The sequence below is a fragment of the Callorhinchus milii genome, unplaced genomic scaffold (assembly GCF_018977255.1).
Source record: "Callorhinchus milii isolate IMCB2004 unplaced genomic scaffold, IMCB_Cmil_1.0 Scaffold1, whole genome shotgun sequence".
Taxonomy (NCBI): Eukaryota; Metazoa; Chordata; class Chondrichthyes; order Chimaeriformes; family Callorhinchidae; genus Callorhinchus; species Callorhinchus milii.
The window spans coordinates 69,392,793-69,411,523 of NW_024704742.1; the positions used below are offsets into that span (position 1 = coordinate 69,392,793).

General features: G+C 43.2%; 3 protein-coding genes across 3 annotated transcripts in view; 2 read left to right on the forward strand and 1 right to left on the reverse strand.

The window, feature by feature from the left end:
* The window catches only part of LOC103181511 (gastrotropin-like), a 44,513-nt gene extending 36,299 nt beyond the window's left edge, over window positions 1-8,214 (reverse strand). Inside the window, exon 1 of the mRNA XM_042343703.1 lies at window positions 8,126-8,214. The gene's annotated coding sequence lies outside the window, so the exon portion shown is untranslated. The remainder of the gene's footprint in view (window positions 1-8,125) is intronic.
* Window positions 4,536-7,867, forward strand: LOC103181509 (fatty acid-binding protein, liver-like). Its single transcript, NM_001292829.1, has 4 exons — window positions 4,536-4,641; window positions 5,809-5,981; window positions 6,817-6,906; window positions 7,729-7,867. The coding sequence occupies exons 1-4, from the start codon at window positions 4,566-4,568 to the stop codon at window positions 7,780-7,782; spliced, it is 393 nt and encodes a 130-aa protein (NP_001279758.1). The 5' UTR covers window positions 4,536-4,565; the 3' UTR covers window positions 7,783-7,867.
* Window positions 8,215-10,428: 2,214 nt separating the features above from the next.
* Window positions 10,429-15,759, forward strand: LOC103181512 (fatty acid-binding protein 1, liver). Its single transcript, XM_007898042.2, has 4 exons — window positions 10,429-10,588; window positions 11,711-11,883; window positions 13,623-13,715; window positions 15,331-15,759. The coding sequence occupies exons 1-4, from the start codon at window positions 10,522-10,524 to the stop codon at window positions 15,406-15,408; spliced, it is 411 nt and encodes a 136-aa protein (XP_007896233.1). The 5' UTR covers window positions 10,429-10,521; the 3' UTR covers window positions 15,409-15,759.
* Window positions 15,760-18,731: the final 2,972 nt, after the last annotated feature.

The following is an 18,731-nucleotide window of genomic DNA, read 5'->3' on the forward strand; positions in this document are numbered from 1 at the left end:
AGGCAAGTATATCCTTTCTTTGATAAGGAGACCAAAGCTGCACACAATACTTTAGGTGTGGTCTCACCAAGGCCCTATACAATTGCAGCAAGACTTCCCTACTCTTGTACTCTAACCGCTTTGCAATAAACGCTAACATGCTATTAGCCTTTCTAATTGCTTGCTGTACCTGTATACTAAATTTCTGTGATTGGTGTACAATGACACCTAAATCTCTCTGAATACTAACACTACCTCGTCTCTTCCCCTCTAGAAAATAATCTGCTTTTCTATTTTTTCTACCTAGGTGAATAACTTCACACTTCCCCACATTATACTCCATTTGCCACCTTCTTGCCCACTCACTTAACCTGTCTATATCCCTTTGCATCCTCTTTGTGTCCTCCTCACAGCTTACTTTCCCACCTGGCTTTGTATCGTCTGCAAATTTAGATACGTTAAGCTCTATTTCCTCATCTAAATCAACGATGTAGTTTGTAAACAGTTGAGGCCCAAGCACTGATCCTTGTGGCACTCCACTAGTCACAACCTACCAATCTGAGAAGGACCCGTTTTTTCCTACTCTCTGTTTTCTGCCTGCTAACCACTCTTCGATCCATGCTAATATATTACCCTTGATTCCATGAGCTCTAATTTTGTGTAACAACCTTTTATGTGGCACCTTGTCGAATGCCTTCTGAAAATCGAACTACACTATATCCATTGGATCCCCCTATCTAACCTTCTGGTTACATCTTCAAAAAACTCTAAAAGATTTATTAAACATGATTTCCCTTTCGTAAGACTGTTGACTCTGCCTAATCATATTATGACTTTCTAAGTGCCCCACTATGATGTCCCTAATTATAGACTATAACCAATGTCAGGCTAATTGGTCTATAGTTCCCCATTTTTTCTCTCCCACCCTTCTTAAATAGTGGTGTTACTTTTGCGACCTTCCAATCAACGGGAACCGTTCTAGAATCCAGGGAATTTTGGAAGATCAAAAGCAATGTATCCACTATCTCTACAGCTACCTCTTTTAAAACCCTAGGATGCAGCCCATCAGGTTCAGGGGATTTATCAGATTTTAGTCCCATCAATTTCTCTAGTACTATTACTTTACTGATATTAATTTCTTGAAGTTCCCCACTATTTTTGGTAAGTTTTTAGTATCCATCCGACAGAAGCAAAATATTTGTTTAGTGACTGCCATTTCTTTATTCCCCATTATAATTTCTCCTGTCTGTGCCTATAAGGGACTCACATTTATTTTTGTTAATCTCTTCCTCTTTATATACTTGTGAAAGCTCTGTCTATCATTATATCTCTAGCTAGTTTACTCTCATATTCCATTCTCTCTCTCTGAATCAGTTTCTTGGTTATCTTTTGCTCATTTCTAAAGCCCTCCCAATCCTCAGGTTTACAGCTTTTTTTTGGCAATATTATAAGCCTCTTCTTTTAACTTTATACTTTCTTTAACTTCTCTAGTTAGCCATGGTTGAACCACTTTTCCCGTGGAATTTTTATTTCTCAAGGGAATATGCGTTTGCTGGGAATTATATAATATATCTATATAATATATCCTCCATCTCTATTGACCCCAACTCCAGCTTGGGTCCAAATCCCTGACTGTCCAAGGTGAAAGGTGCTATACAAATGTAATTTGCTGCTGCTGTTGTTGCACGTGTGTATGCATGTTATGGAGGCATGTAATTGAGGGTTACATTGGTCTCAGCAATGAAGCATTGATGAGCCTGACTGTCAACAACAACAACAACTTGGATTTATATAGCGCCCTCCATGCCGGACGGCGTCTCAGAGCACTTCACAGTAATGGATCCTGGGGCCGAGCCAGGGGAAGGAGGTGACCAAAGGCACAGTCGAAAAGAAAGGTCTTCAGCCGAGACCTGAAAATAGGAAGAGACGGGGCGAGGCAAAAGGAGAGAGGAAGGGAGTTGAGGGATTGACAGTCACCATTCCCTCAACTCCCTCAAACAAAGAATACTCAGGTCATAATAATATAATAATAATCTTTGTACATGAGCACCTTATCACCTTGTCGAGATATCTCAAAGCTCTTCACGAGAAAGTGATGTGACTGTGTATTTTTGTGAGCAAACAGGGCAGCCAAACTGCACACACCCAATGTCCCACAAACACCCACAAAATGAATGGCCCATTTTATGTGGGGGATTGTTGGCCAGGATACTGGGAGAAACTCCGTTCTCTATTCAAGTTGAGCCATGGGATCTTTGTGGTCCACCTGAGGTTAGTAACAAAGTGTTGACAGGTGCTCCTTGGGTCAGTGGTAGCACAATTGCCTCTGATCCAGAAGATTGTGAGTTCAAACTCAACAGTCCTGTAGCTCAGTGGTTAGAACAATCGCCTTGCAAGTGAGACACCTGGGTTCAATTCCAGGCAGGGTGAAACCTTGGGCAAGTTTCCTTACTCCACACGCCTAATAATAATCCCTACAAAACAAAACAATAAATATATTGTTAATTTTCAGTCCACGACTGTTTGTGGGACACTGCTGTGCGCAATTGGCTTCCGGGTTCGCCCACAAATATACATTCAATTCACTTTACAGCATATTCTGTGAAGCGCTTTGAGACATCTGGAAGATGTGGAAAGCGCTATATCAAATGCAAGGATTATTATTATTATAACAGAATATCAGAACTTGAACTCACATAGTCTACGCTGACACTCCAATGCAGTGCTGGGGTGAGCTGCATTGTTGAAAGTGCTGACCTTCGGTTGAGACATTAAAGTGAGCCATGGTTCAAGAGAACTTTAAAGATCTCATTGTGCTTTCAAAAAGAAACGGAAATTTCTTGGGGTCCTGGCCATCCCCCAAATAAAATGTGTTAGTCACTCCATGGCTGTCTGCGGGACATTGGTGTGTGCAAACTCACTGCTGTATTTGCCCACAATACACAGTAAATCCTGTGAAACACTTTGGGGTGTCCTCCCAATGTGGAACGATGACACTCAAATCCAGTGCTGGAGCAGTGTGATGGGGGGAGTGCTGCATGGACGGAGGTGCAATCCTTCAGATGGAGACATTAAACTGACTTTCTGTCTGCTGTTCAGTCAATCCTTGCTGTACTAAATGTGAGGATTATCATTATTATTATCATAGACTCAGCACCTTCAGGAGAGGAGACACATCTGAGGTTAGGGTACAAGCGCATTGCTGAGTAAGCACTAAGGCAATTACCTTGTATAATGAGTTAATAATTGAATAAGAGTCATATAACAATGGGCCCACTTATCACATGAAGGTGCTGCAATGCCTTGAAAGGAGAGCAGTAATTTGGAAAGGGGCCTTCTACTCCATCAACAACAACAACAAGAGTCCATTTATAGAGCGCCTTTCACGTCGGGAGGACGTCCCAAGGCGCTGTACAGTTGGGTCAGGACCCGAGCAGGGGGGAAATGGTCAGGGTGAGGGGAGGGAAAGGGAGGGAGCGAGGAGGGGGTAGAGAGTCGAGAGGGGAGCTGAAGGCACGGTCAAAGAGAAAGGTCTTGAGACCGGCCTTGAAGGAGGAAAGGGAGGAAGCGGCGAAGGCACTGGGGGATGGAGTTCCAGAGCCTCGGGGCTGAGAGCCCGGGCACCGATGGTAGGGCGGTTGGGGCGGGGGATGTGGAGCAGACCGGAGCCGGAGGAACGGAGGGTACGGGCAGGCAGGTAGGGGGATAGTAGGTCGGAGAGGTAGGAGGGAGCAAGGCCGTGAATGGTCTTGTAGGTGAGGATGAGGATCTTGAATTCGATCCTCTGGGGGATGGGGAGCCAGTGGAGGCGAGCGAGGGTGGGAGTGATGTGGTCCCGAAGCCTGGTGCGGGACAGTACACGAGCTGCAGAGTTCTGAATGACCTGCAGCTTGTGGAGGGAGGTGCCGGGAAGGCCGGCGAGGAGAGAGTTCCCATAGTCCAGCCTTGAGATGATAAAGGCGTGGACCAGAGTTTAAGCAGCGTGAGGGGTGAGGTAGTGCCGTAGTCTGGCGATATTCCGGAGGTAATGGAAGGCGGTGCCAGTTGTGGCGCGGATATGAGGGAGAAAGGACAACTCAGGGTCAAACAGAACACCAAGGTTCCTGACTGGCTTTGAGAGGTGGAGAGTGCGTGCAAACTGACTGCTATGTTCTCCAACAAATACACAGTAACTGCACCTCATACTAAATCTTGTTAAGTGCTTTGGACGTCTTCCCGACGTGAAAGGAAAACATTCAAATGCAGTGCTTGGATAGTGTGATGCTGCATTGCTGGAGGTGCCATCCTTCAGGTGGAAACATTAAACTGACTCCCTGTCTGACTGTTCAGTCAATCCTTGCTGTACCAATTGCAAGGATTATTATTATTATCGACTCAGCACCTTCAGGAGAGGAGACACGTCTGAGGTTAGGGTATAAGAGCATTGCTGTGTAAGCACTAAGGCAATTACCTTGTATAATAAGTTAATAATTGAATAAGGGTCATATAACAATGGGCCCACTTATCACATGAAGGTGCTGCAATCCCTTTAAAGGAGAGCAGTAAGTTGGGAAGAGACCTTCTACTCCATCAGACAGAGAGAAAGAATGTCAGTCGTGTCCTTCACTGGGAAGTATGAGCTGGAAAGCCAGGAGAACTTTGAGCCCTTTATGAAAGCTATCGGTGAGCTAATCTCCTTGAAATGCAGTAATTCTGTACACTCTGTGTGGGTGTGCATATGGGGTTGGGGGTGCGTGTGTGCGGGTGGGGAGCTGTGGGTGGGAACTGTGGGTGTGCATATGGTGAGGTATTGTTATTCTGCCTCTTGCCAATTTTTGACCTACAAGTGCCTGAGTGTGTGTGAGATATTTCTGCAAATTGAAACCGAGAGATAGGTTAAAGACCAAGTCTTAAGGTATTGCCCAACCGTAGTCTAAACTGCCACTCAAATGTAGTACTGGGGGGGAGGGGAGATAAGTTGATGGAGGAGCACTGCTTTGTTGGATGAGACATTAAAATGTGTTCCTACCCATCTGTTCAGGTGGCACCATTTAAAAAGAGAAAGAAGGTTTGTGGAGTCCTGTAGCTCAGTGGTTAGAGCACTCGCTTTGCAAGCAAGAGACCCGAGTTCAATTCCAGGCAGGGCGAAATCTTGGGCAAGTTTCCTTACTCCACACGCCTAATAATAATCCTTCCAAAAACAATAATAAATTGGTCATTTTCAATCTACGACTGTTTGTGGGACATTGCTGTGCGCAATTGGCTGCCGCGTTTGCCCACAAATACAGTCAATTCACTTTACAGTGTGTTCTGTGAAGCACTTTGGGACGTTCTCCCGACGTGAAAAGCGCTATATCAAATGCAAGGATTATTATTATTATCAAGGTTCTCCCGGTGTCCCAGCTAATAATCCCTGAATAAAATTTATCAATCAACTTTGTGGCTGTTTGAGACATTAATTGCTGCAAATTGTCTGCCTTGTTTGCCTACACATAAATGTTACAGTAAACTCTGAAGCGCTCTGAGGCAGTTTGAAGTGAAAGGAGTATATCAAATGCAAGGATTATTATTATTATTAGCATCACGAATAGTGTGTGTGCCTGAGATACCGGGCTGCTTGGGAAGTCTGCGTGGGATATGAAATTGGCCGTACTAAATGCGAGGATTATTATTTTTATTAACTTCATGATTGTTTGCGAGACACTGCTGTGCATTTGCTTACAGAATACACAGTCACTATGCTTCACAGTAATCCTGTGATGCACTTTGATATGTCCTCCTGACATGAAAGGTGCTGTATAACATGGAAGGATTATTATTAGTATTATTATGACCTTTAATCATTTCTAGGTCTCTCAGATGAGATGCTTAAGAGAAGCAAAGACATCAGCAGAGTTTCTGAAATTGTCCAAAACGGAGACCATTTCAAAATAGTGACCAAAGTTGGCAGCGATGTGCACACCAATGAATTCACTCTGGGCAAAGAGACTGACATTCAAACCTACACTGGACAGAAGATCAAGGTAACTCATTCCATGGGCCACGCCATGTGGATTAGCTTCCTGTTAGCTCGGCTCAGTTTTATATCACTCACCAATGATCCAAAGGTTGTGGATTGAAGCCCACGTGATAGGGAGACTTTAAATCTTATGGTCTCAGGTGACCATGTCAGATTAGAAGGAACTTTTTCACAGAGTGGTGAATGGTGGAATTCTCTGCCAGTCAGTTGTTGCGGTGGCAACCATGTGCGCATTCAAAAAAAATGACTAGCCACGTAGTTAAGAGACAATAACATAAGTCCTGTAGCGTAGTGGTTAGAGCACTTGCCTCGCAAGCGAGAGGATCCGAGTTCGATTCCTGGGCAAGATGAAACCTTAGCCAAGTTTGCTTACTCCACACGCCTCTTTACCTAGCTATAAGTAGGAACCCCGTTCGTAGTTGATTGGCGGATCGCTTTCCGGCAGTAATCTCTTCAAAAAATAATTAAAAACAATTTGTGTGCAATTGGTTGCCTCCTTTTGCCCACAAAATACGCAGTCAATTAATTTTACGGTATATTCTGTGAAGCGCTTTGAGACATCCTAATGATGTAATAAGGCGCTATATTAAATGTATGGATTATTATAATAATAGTTATGCAGAAGATATGGACAAAAAGACGAGTTTATGGGACTAGGGATCTGATCTAGGATGTGGATTATAAATACTGGCTAGACTGGATAGGCTAAATGGCCTGTTTCTGAGCTGTAGCTTTTATGGATCTGTGATAACGAGCTGTACCAAATGCAAGCATTATTTTACTCAACTGGGTCCTCTTGTTTGAAGGACTAATGATGGATCATCTTTTTCCTTAACCAGGCAATAATCACCCTTGAAGGCAATAAACTGATCGGCAAAATGAAAGAGATGAGCTCAGTTACCGAACTGCTGGGAGACAAACTGATTAGCGTAAGTTGCTGTAACTGGGGGTGGTTGTGGGTCTCGTGATTGAGAGCTTTGACCAAGGTCACCCATCTCGTGGCGGATTGTCAGCACGTGAAATGTGTCTAATGGGGGTCACTGAGCAAGCTAAATTAAGGGGGAGAAATTCATTTTACCTGGGTTGAAACTTACTTTGTTTTCTTGCCGTTTTGCAGCATGCAGATTTTGTTAGTGTTTTAAATCCAGCTTTTTTTTTTGATGCTGTCTTTCCTCTTTGACCATGCTTTTGGTCAACTTTGTTGATTTATCACAAGCTGAATTTCAATGTAACACTGCTGAGATCAACAGTAAACTAGTTGCTGCAGCACACACAAAGAATACAAGCTGAATAGACGTCTGTATCAGTGCAGCTGAATTTGCTAAGGATTGACATGTGTCTGATTTACAATGCAATACAATTTACACTTGGTGAGCGCCTTTCATATAGGGAGGATGTCCCAAAGCGCTAGACAATTCTGGCTGAGGACCGACTCTGGGTGGGGGGTAGGCTGGGTGGTGAGGAGAGGAAAGATGACTGAAATGCGTTTCAAGACATACCTTGCAACGACAAAATTACATTTGTATAGCGCCTTTCACGTAAGGAGGACGTCCGAAGGGAGGGAATCGGAGGCACTTCGGAATGGAGTTCCAGAGAGCAAAACGCTGTCGCTGAAAGCCTTTCTGCCAATAAGCACTGTGGGACTTGGACTGTTCTAAGTTAGGATGAATAAAGCATAGGAGGTGTAGTTGGCCTGTGTCCGCTCAGCAAAGGGAATGGTCAGATTGAGTTTTTTTGTTATCTCGTTCCAGACAATGACTGCCGGAGATATCGTTTACAAGAGCATCAGCAAAAGGATCAGCTGAATTTAGAGCAAAGTGCCGTGTGCAGTTGTTAATGTGTGGCTTATTGTACAACAAACTAAAATACAATAAACTGATTTTTTTCCTGACACACAGGTGGTTGTTCCCTTTCCTTAGCCCTTTGAGATAACACAGTGCATTTTCAACTTGTAACAAAATTTACATATCCATAGAGCACAGAAACAGGCCACTCAGCCCAACCCATCTGTGTTGGTGTTAATACTCCACATCAGCATCCGCCCACTCCTTACTCCCTCCGATACCCTTCGGTTCCCTTCTCCCTCACTTGTCTATTTTTCTTTTTTGTGGGGGGAAAATTGGTTGTCAGGCCCTGGCAACTCCTTACCTCTCTGTTCTGCTCACACCGCACTCCTCTACCCGGCACCCTTGCTCAACTGGCACAGATCTGCTACATGACCATCTGCTCCACCATTGCCAGCCACTGTGCCCCGAATCTCAAACTCCCTGTCTCAATCCCTTTGGCTTGTCTCCATCTTCATAGATGCCTGTTTTCAAATCACACCTGAAGACTTGGTTCTTGAACTGTGCCTTCAGTCACCACTTCTCCTTTCCAGCTTGGCATCATGCCACACTGCCGTTAGTAATAATCCTTGCATTTGATATAGTCTTATCCTGTCTTTGAGACATCTCAATGCAATCAAAGAATTTACTGTAAAGTGAATTGACTGTATATTTTGTGGGTGAATCGCACTAGCCAATTGTGCACAGCTGTGTCCCAAAAACAATCATGGATTGAAGTGACCCATTTATTTTTTTAAGAAATTATTACCCCTGAAAAAGTGATCTAGCAATTAATTAACAACCAGGTTCCTGCTTACTGCTAGGTAAACAGAGGTTGTGTGGAGTAAGGAAACTTGCCCAACATTTCACTCTGCCGGGAATTGAACCCAGGTCTTTCGGTTACTGGATGGATGTCCCAAAACCTTAGGCAAAAAAAACCTTACTCCACATGCCTCTGTTTACCCAGGAGTAAGTAGGAATCTAGTTGTTCGTCGTAATTCCCCCAAAAAAGAATTTGGACACTCAATCAACGACTGTTTGTGGGAGACTGCTGTGTGCAATTGGCTGCTGTGTTTACCCACAAAACAGTTAATTCACTTTACAATATATAGTATTCTGTCCAGATGTCTCAACAACATAAGGTGCTATATCAATTGCAAGTATTATATTTATTATAAGTTTAACTGTATTTAGACATCCAGATGTCCAGAGAATTGGTGTGAGTGAGCGCAATCATTTTCATAGCAGATAATGATCTATCACCATGTTCGGTATGACATCTTCTGAAACATGATGGTGTGATGAGCCAAAATGCATCTCTGACAACTTGTTTCATTTCCTCTGTAGTCTCATATCAGTGTTTTGTAATAGGAGGGTAAGAAGACTTTGTGATTACCCTGCACATTGAGAAGCCAGGCCCTAGTGAAATAACAGTCTGAAGACAGCACAGTCTGAGTGCAGCAGAAAAAGAAAATGCTTCAATTCAGTCCGTTACCTTTTCAGCTGCAGAATGTACTGAGATAATCAGAACTCATAAACTCATCTAGTTAGCTTCCATTACATCAAATTGGAAACAGAACACTTTCAATTAAAAACCTCTGCTACAATATTGCTCCTGGGATTGTCATTGGGCTTCCTATAAATTGTCTCCTTCAATCTTCTCCCATTATTCTGTGTTTCTGTTGAAGGTGTGAGTAAAATATTTTCTCTGTTTTTGAACAAAAATCTCAGCTTCTTGTTTGTCATTATTTGTTTGATGAAGATTTGAGCAATTTCATAATCTAGCTGTGATTTGTAACAGAATTTGATTCCATACTGTTTCCACAAAATCTACTTTTTAGTTTAATTACAAACTCTCCTGCCTTTTCTAAATTTCTGAATGACTTTAAGAGTGGCTACAAAATGTATTTAAGGCTTGAGTCTGTTTTTAAGGCCTATATACCAAGCCTTTTTATGGTGGCAGCCTAGCTCAGCAGATTGTGCTCTTACCTTGGAGTCAGAAGATTGTGGATTCAAGTTCCACCACGGGGCTTTGAGCTCACAGTCTCGGTTGATGCTCTAGGGCATTGTTGGAGGTGCTGTTTTCCAGATGAGATGTTAAACTGAGATCCTGTCTACCTGCTTGGGTGGATGTTAAAAGATCCCATGGTGCTATTCATAAAGAGAAGGGAGTTTCTCACAGTGGTCTTAGCCAACAATCCCCACATAAAATTGGTCACTCACTTCATGGCTGTCTGGTACAAAACCCTCATTCTCACATTCAAAGCCCTACACCGTCTTGCTCCTCCGACCTCCTAACCCCATATCAGCCTGTCCAATCCCTCTGCTGGCAGACACCTGCCAGCTTCAGGTCCCTCGCACTTACCATCCCAACCATTGGTGGTCAGACATTCAGCATCTCTGCCGCCATACTCTGGAACTTTATCCCACAATCCCTCCACCTTATCCCTCCTCTTGCAAGTCCTGTCTAAAGACCTTCCTCTTCGATTGTGCATTCATTCCATCCCCTACCCTCCACCCCTCCAGACCCCCAAAACGCTGACTGTTCAGTGCCTTATGATGTCTTTCTGAAGTGAAGGGCACTGTAAGTTGTTGTCTGTAAGACTTTGCTGTGTGCAAACTGTCTGTGAATTTACTTATAAAATAGTTACAATAAATCCTTTGATTTATATTTTGACATGTGAATGTAAGTTCTCTCTCTGGACAGACAGCACATCTACTATGGATTTCTCTGGCCAATATGAGCTCCAAAGCCAGGAGAATGCTGTACCATTCATGAAGGCCATGGGTAAGATTTGGGAGGCTTATTGTATGTTCAAGTCTTGATTCCATGTTATGATGTCCACAAATTGATGACTTGTTTTGGGGTGGTGGGGGCAAGAAGCTGGAAGTCAAGTGCAGAAGAAATTGTACTCCCTGTGAATTGATGTCGGGAATATCTGCTGGAAAACTAATGCATCAAGCTCATCACTTATCCTGGGTTTGGGCTACTGAGAGCAAGGACAAGAATGATCTGAAATACCTCATTGGTGTTTGAGAGCACAGCTGTTGTGCATTCAAACTGGGTTTCCTCACTGCCTTTCGTAGCAGGTGTGGTGGGGGTTAGTGGTGGTGAAATGAAAATGACTTGGTGCCTTAATGCACTTGTTAAGTCTGACTGATGAACCCATGGATAAGCCAAGGCCAACTGTGTAGACATATGTGTCTTTCACTTTATTCTATTCATAAGAACCTTTTTTGGAATATTAAGCCAAATACTGTCTTATTTTCTCTTCTCCTTTTAACTAACTGTTGTCCTGGATAGATTTCAATAAGTCACTTGACTGGGTGATCCTATCTTGTCAATGCTATTATGGGTTGTGATCTCTTCTTGTGTTTTGCAGTATTTTTTTGCCGCTTTCTACATATTTATTCATGCATTAAATAAGCAATAATTTCATCATTCAATCCACGACTGTTTATGGGACACTGTTTGCGTAATTCGCTACTGTGTTTTGCTCACAAAAATATATAGTCAATTCACTTTGCAGTATATTTTGTGAAGTGCTTTGAGACATCTCAACAATGTGATAAGATGCTGTATCAAATGTAATTATTATTATTATAACACAGCATTGCCCTGCTGCTAAAGCCACTAAGTCAGGGCAGTGACTTAACCCAAAAATTCTAGTTTCTAGAAACTCAAACTCCTCCCACCAACACCCTTTTTTTGGTCACCTTTTTTCCTCCACTCCTTCGTCAACTTCCTCCTCTCCCAGCTCTGGTTCCCAAGTGATTCTAAGGAATGCTTTGAGGTTTCCTACAAAATAGTCACTACATATTATTGAAATCCTGTGAAGGGTTTGAAGATATTCTGAGGTGTTGTAACAACATGAAAATACTGTATGAAATGCAAGGATTGTTTCTTTAGGACTCTCAGATGAGATGATTGGGAAAGTCAAGGACCTCAAAAGTACAACTAAAATTGTCCAAACTGGACAAGATATCCTAGTTGCCATCCATACTGGCAGTCAAGTCCTTGTCAATGAATTTACCCTTGGGAAAGAGATGAATATGGAAACTCCAACAGGAGACACAGTCAAGGTAATGTTACTGAAAAGTTGAAGCTCAGATCCAAACCTTTCAATGTCTAGTGCCTTGGGACATTCTCCCGACCTGAAAGACACTGTATAAATGTAAGTTGTTGTCCCATCACTCACTCGGTACCAACTGTCCCATCACTCATTCTCTCCGCACCAACCACCTCCGAAAGCCAAACACCTCTTCCCCCTCCCTCATCCATATCCTCTCCAATGCTTGCCTCTCCTCAAACTCCACAGTCATTTCTTCCCCACAACCTCAAATCCTCCCTATATCACTCCCACCTCCATTTCCCCACCACCACCACCACCAAACCTGTCTCCATTTCCCTCTAAAATGTCTGCTCATTGATATTCTTGAGTTTACAGAAAGCTGCCTCTCCTCTGGCGAGAAGCCTCTCCCTTGTTGAAGCCTCCCCTCCTGGCTGCACCATTCATCACACTCCCTGCCCCAACCAATGTGGTGGCAAGGTGGCCCTCATCTCCCTTGGCTTATCCCCCTATTCCGCTGGCTGTTTCTCCTCCTTTGAGCACCTCACCCTCTAATATTCCACCTCTCTCTCCCTCAAAATTCTCCTAGTTTACCGCCCCCCCCAAACCTCCTGGCTCCTTCCTCACTGATATCTCCTCTCATCTCTGTCCCTCTGCACTGAACACCTGCTCGTAATGGGTGATTTCAACCTCCACTTTAATTCCCCTTGCACCATCTCCTCGGGTTTCACGATTTACCATCAGCTGTGGCTTGAGCACCTCATACCCCAAATACAGTCGAAACCCTTGTGCATACCTCCCGCCTAGATTACTCAAACACACTCCTTGCCAGTCTCCCTAGCTCCACTATTCAAAAAATCCAGCTCATTCAGAACTCTGCTGCCCACATATTGACCCAAACCAAACTCCGTACCCCCACCTCACCAGTTCTGGCCAGGCTTCACTGGCTCCCTATCACCGAATGGATCGACTTCAAGATGCTCACACTCGTGTTTGAATCCATTCACTCCCTGGCTTCTTCGACCTCCTCACTCCCCGATCCACCACCAGGCGCCTCCACTCGACTGGCACCAGCCTCCTGCTTGTCCCTCACACCCTCCATTCCACCATTGGAGGTCGGACTTTCAGCCACTGTGGAAAACTCTCCCTCAACCCCTCCACCTTGCCCCTCTCTCCCTTTTTTTAAAATCCAGCCTGAAAACCTTCCTTTTTGACCGTGCATACGGTCACCTCCCCCATCCCCCTCCTTCCACACACCCCCCCGGCTTGGAGTCTGGCTCTGCGCTCTAAGACACTACCCTGCATGGAGGGCATTATATAAGTGCAAGTTGTTGTTTAATCCCCACGTCAGGGTTTTGAACTCCATCTATACTGACACTCAAGTGCAGTGCTGGGAGAAATGCTGCATTATTCAAGGTGACGTCCTTTGAATGAGATGTTAAACAGGTCCTGTCTGCTGTTCAGGACATTAAAATTATGTGGTTACAAAAGAGAAGGGAGCTTGTCCTAGTGTCCTGGGCAATAATCCCCCCCTCCCCAATAAAACTGGTCGCTCACTTCACAGCTATGTGATGTTTGTGCAATGTTGTTGTCCAAAAATTAGCTTCTGTGTTGGTCTACAAAATAGGCACTAAACATTATAGTAAAATCCTATGAAGTACTGTGAAATGCCTTGACAATGTGAAGGTGCTATATTAAATTTTGTTTTTATTGTACAAAGTTAAATCTGCTGATCACTTTATTTGTTTGCAGGCTATGATGAAACTCGAAGGTGACAATAAACTAGTTGTCACCACAGCAGCCATTACTTCTGTTGCAGAATTAGTTGAGGATCGGCTGATTAATGTAAGTTTCAGTTCTACATCCTCCTACACAGTCTGACACCTGTTAAACGTCAGAAGGTTGAGCAGGATATGATTACAGTCTTTAAGATTCTAAAGGGACTATATAATGCAGACCATGATGAGCTGTTTTATCTTGTACTGAGCAGTAGAACCAGAGGACACTAGTTGCGATTCAAGGGAGGTAAAATCAGAACAAATCTGTGGAAACACTACTTCAGTGAGCTAGTAGTAAATGTATGGAATAATAATCCTATAATCCTTGCATTTAATCTAGCGCTTTTCACGTTTTCTAGACGTCTCAAAACGTTTCACAGAATATGCTGTAAAGTGAATTGACTATATATTTGTGGGCGAACAGGTTCCCAAGGGAGACAGTGGAAGCAGAAAGTATCTATTCTTTCAAGAATAAATTAGATTGATTGCTGTTAGGAAATAATATCTCAGGATACAATATATAGTTTGGGACGTGACATGTGACTGTCAGGATGGTGGAAGAAGAACTGGATGTCGCCTGCAAATTCGTATGTTCTTATTTCTGGCATTTAGCCTTCTCATCCTTAGGATGAGAAATTAAACCAAGGTCTTGTCTGTGCCTGTTCAGGTGGACATTAAAGATCCCAATGGCCCTACTCAAAGTGAAAGGTACTTCTCCCAGTGTCCTGGCTATCAATCCCCCAGAATAAAATTGGTCATTCCATGCTGTTTGTGGGACATTAGTGTATGTAAAATAAAATGCTGCTTTCGCCCGCAAATAGTCAACACGGAAGGGGTTGCTGTGGTTTGGGGTATAGGAACAGACTTCTCTGATCAAGGGACAAATGTGGTGTGGAAAGGGTGGTAACTAACTCTCTCACCTTTTCTCCTCCCTCCCCCCCTCCTTCAGTTCCAAGTTCTTCCTCAAATCCCCTATAGCACCTGGGCACTACATAAATATTACACCCACAAGAGCTGAAATAGGAATCTAGTTGAGACCAGTGACTTGAGTCCTTAAAGATAGAGGTATAGATCGAGGTATAATTCAATGAAAGGAACATCACTCTCTTCCATTAAGTGTAGTGTCAGTTATCCCTTGAGCCAGCAACTGCCAGAAAGGTTCTCCGATTGAGATTTGCCTGTGGTACAAAGAAACAAAACCGAATCACACCCATAAGTGGAGCATGTTGGAAAGATTGAGCTCCTAGCGACAGCTATGCTTTCAATCCTCGGTTGGCTGGGACCGGTGTTCCAGCACTTTCCATTCTGAGGATTGTGATCTGCCCTCATTAGAGGAAACCGAGATACTATAATGTAGAGCTCACTTGTGCACTTGGTCACTAGGCTCAAGCCAGGTTTGCCCTGCAGAGAGGCAACCTGGTCACCTGACTTGCTCAGATGGTCATGAAGACAGGGTTCAGGTCTGCATTGTCCTTTGATAGTTTGGGGCCTGGAAGAGTTTGTGGGGAATTGGGGCTTGTCTGCAGGACAATGCATGTTCCCTAAATGGAATGTATTTGGTCCAATTTGTTTAATGTGGGTGAGCAGGCCTAACCTCGCTCACCAATAAAATAAATCACTGTCTTCCATTGACTAAACTACTAAAGTACTTGATTATAACCTTGTGTGCTTTTTGGTTTCAGACAATAACTTTTCAAGGCATCGTTTACAAGAGAATAAGCAAGAAGGTTATAGACCCTGTTTCAGAGAATGGCCAATAGCTTATTACCAAGGGGTGGGGTGGGTGGGTTGGAGAAGAAAAGAAAGATGCCAATATTGTAATAAATAAAGTGTTAAATCCACTTATTGCACGATGTGATTATTTCAGTAGTAGGCTGATAAAATCTACATTACGTGCATGATCTGACCTTTACTTGTTTGGGTTGGAGGGCTTGCAGTTGTCCCAATGCCCTTGATGGGCTTCTTATATTGATGTGCCCCTCCATGGTGGGATGGGTCACACAATGGCTGACTTCCATTGAACTATAGGAAAGTCCACAGTATAGAAAGAAGTCATTTGACCCATAACAAAAACAGAAGTTGCTGGGAACACTCAGCAGGTCAGGCAGCATCTATGGAGAAAGGAAAGTGAGTCAACTTTTCGGGTCCACAACCCTTCACCAGAACTGTCATGGACCCGAAACATTGACTCGCATTCCTTTCTCCATAGATGCTGCCTGACCTGCTAAGTGTTCCCAGCGACTTCTGTTTTTGTTTCCGATTTCCAACATCTGCAGTTTTTTGCGTTTCATTTGACCCATTGTCTGGGCTGGTGCTAACAAGCTTTTTTAAACAAATTACATTTGTATAGCTCCTTTCACATCTGGAGGAAGTCCCAAAGCGCTGTAAACCCAATACTCCACAATTCTTTAGAGTGCTGTGAACCTGTCTGGTGGGAGGCAATTCACACCTTCAATCCTGTGGGATGGGATTCACACCTTCACTCACTACTGTCCAAGGCATAGTGTATGGAGGTACAAGAATGGACTACTGTGAGGGCCAAAATTGTTTGGCTTTACTTTTGTTTTCTAGTGTGAATAGTCCCAGCTCTAGGTTTTTTTTGGTGTCTTTCAAGAATATTGCAAGCATTGTGTGTTCCACCTTTGTATACCACTGATGGTGTGAACATTTTGCTGAGTCTGGAATGAAATGTGCACCATGTCTCTCTCTGGAGGGACTTGCCCTTCTTAACTAATTCTGGAAAGTATTGGGTGCACATTGGAATTGAGACTTGGGGACTCTAGAGTGTGAATTGGGTACGGTTTAACCAGCTAAAATGGCAATAACTTGCTATTATAAATTTCTCATCTCTAGTTATGTAACTTCTCCATGACACTAGAAAGATAAATCTCTACTAAACTTTTTTTTAAAAAAACTGTTGCTCCAGCCAATGTAATTGCTGTTTCCTCTACCCTTCATCTTAAGAAAAGATCGCATTATTGCCCACAGGCTTGAATCTTGTAGCCTGATTGAGGTGTTGGTGATGTTTTGTGTGTGTATTTATGTGTATAGCATGGTGATGAGCTTTCATGTGTATTAATACAACAATAAATAATTTTCAAACCCTGAAGATGGATGAAGGACATAGGTAGTGTTAAGCTTCAATCTGGTGCCAGGAGTTCACACCTTGCTGGAGCAGTTGGGTATACAGTGTTTATGCTTCTCTGTCCCAACATTGCATCCCTCTCCTCAGAGCATCTCTTTCTACAGCTGTCTCCAAGCCAGCCAGCTATGTGATTGCCATGTGTAAAATATGACTGGACCTTGTAACTCTAGCTGTTGGCTTGTCTGCTGTAGGCACCAGGAAGTAGAGTGAAACAAGAGGAGTGTAGCAAGCTTTATTTTGTATCTTTTGCGATGGGAAGGAAAAATATACTGCCTAAATAGCTGTCATGTAAGGGTACAATGGGAAGTAATGTATACACATATGTACTTCATTTAACTGATATGCATCAACTATATGCATAACTATTATGTAGCATTGCTTTTGATAATTGGATACCGGACAGTAACTCCTGTGCCTAGTAAGATTTGGATGGGGATGGAGAGGTGTAGAACAATGGAATAGAAAAGATTTGCTTCAACTATGTCCTTCAATTTGCAATTGCTTACAATTGCTGTACTATGAAGCAGAGGCATTCCGAAATAGTCTATTTTCACTTCCATCTGTTTTCATTCATGGGCTGCGTTTAGCTCTATTGCAACAGAGACGTTGCACTTATTGTTTCACAAACCTGCAAAACGACTGAGAATGCGGTGAGATGACCACAATGGTCTGTATGATGGGCACACCTTGGGCAAGAATGCCTGAATACGCAACAATGGAACAATTTATATTTGTATAGTGTCTTTCAATCATTGTGAAAAGTTCAGCCTTTTTACTGGAAATGGGGAAAGGTCAGAAAAGATGGAATAAGAATAACAATCCTTGCATTTGATATAGCGCCTTATGTTGTTGGGACATCTCGAAGTGCTTCACAAAATATACTGTAAAATGAATTGACTATATTTTGTGGGTGAAATGCAGCAGCCAAATGCACACAATGTCTCACAAACAATTATGAATTAAGTGACCAAATTAAGACCCAAAATGCTGGAAGACAGTCTCCCTCAATCCTTTTACCTTGTCCCTTCCTTCCCCATCTTCAGGTCACGCCTGATTAATTTGCACTGTTAATAAGAAACGTGCAGTTCTCAAATTTTCTGAGAAATGCATTCTTCAGCACACTTGATGGTCTTGATCCAGAGATTTCTTGTGCTTTCAGGCAGCCAGGTTTTGGAGTGTCAGAACCCATCACCATGATTAATAATAATAATAATCCTTGCATTTGATATAGCGCTTTTCACATCTTCTAGATGTCCCAAAGCGCTTCACAGAATATATTGTAAAGTGAATTGACTATATATTTGTGGGCAAACGCGGCAGCCAATTGTGCACAGCAATGTCCCACAAACAGTCATGGATTGAAAATGACTCATTTTTATTATTGTTTTGTTTTCTTGGAGGGATTATTATTAGGTGTGTGGAGTAAGGAAACTTGCCCAAGGTTTCGCCCTGCCTGGAATTGAACTCGGGTCTCTCACTTGCAAAGCGAGTGCTCTCACCACTGAGCTACAGGACTCCACGGCATTCAAACCAGACAGAGTTTCGTATATGTATTCTACCTACAAATGGAAATTTCCCTGTGTCTGGAATTTGCACTCCCTCCCTAGAGGGACTCGCCAGGATTCCAATTTCTGGAAAGTATTAGTGCATGTTGGTAGGAGCCAAGACTTGGGGATACCAAGTGTGTGCGTTAGGGTAACTGTTTCCTGCTAGGACCACCATATCTCACAGGGCTTTGGCATGCAAGGTTAACAGACCACCCCCCCTCCAAGGACTAGGATTAAATAGTTGACTTTGAGTAACTTGGCATTGGACTTGAACCTCAAGAGCATCAAGACATGTCTCAAGCTGTCCTGTAAAAAGGTCCTTCCACCATGCTGAAAGCAGATGTCAGTCAGATAGCTGATGAGGAAACTCTGAGACTTAGAACAACTGGAA

Coding starts and splice junctions, on each gene's coding strand:
- LOC103181512 (XM_007898042.2), top strand. CDS start 10,522: ATGGATTTCTCTGGCCAATATGAGCTCCAAAGCCAGGAGAATGCTGTA. Junction 10,589..11,710: donor ACCATTCATGAAGGCCATGG/GTAAGATTTGGG, acceptor TTGTTTCTTTAG/GACTCTCAGATGAGATGATT. Junction 13,716..15,330: donor TTGAGGATCGGCTGATTAAT/GTAAGTTTCAGT, acceptor TTTTGGTTTCAG/ACAATAACTTTTCAAGGCAT.
- LOC103181509 (NM_001292829.1), top strand. CDS start 4,566: ATGTCAGTCGTGTCCTTCACTGGGAAGTATGAGCTGGAAAGCCAGGAG. Junction 4,642..5,808: donor GCCCTTTATGAAAGCTATCG/GTGAGCTAATCT, acceptor AATCATTTCTAG/GTCTCTCAGATGAGATGCTT. Junction 5,982..6,816: donor ACACTGGACAGAAGATCAAG/GTAACTCATTCC, acceptor TTCCTTAACCAG/GCAATAATCACCCTTGAAGG.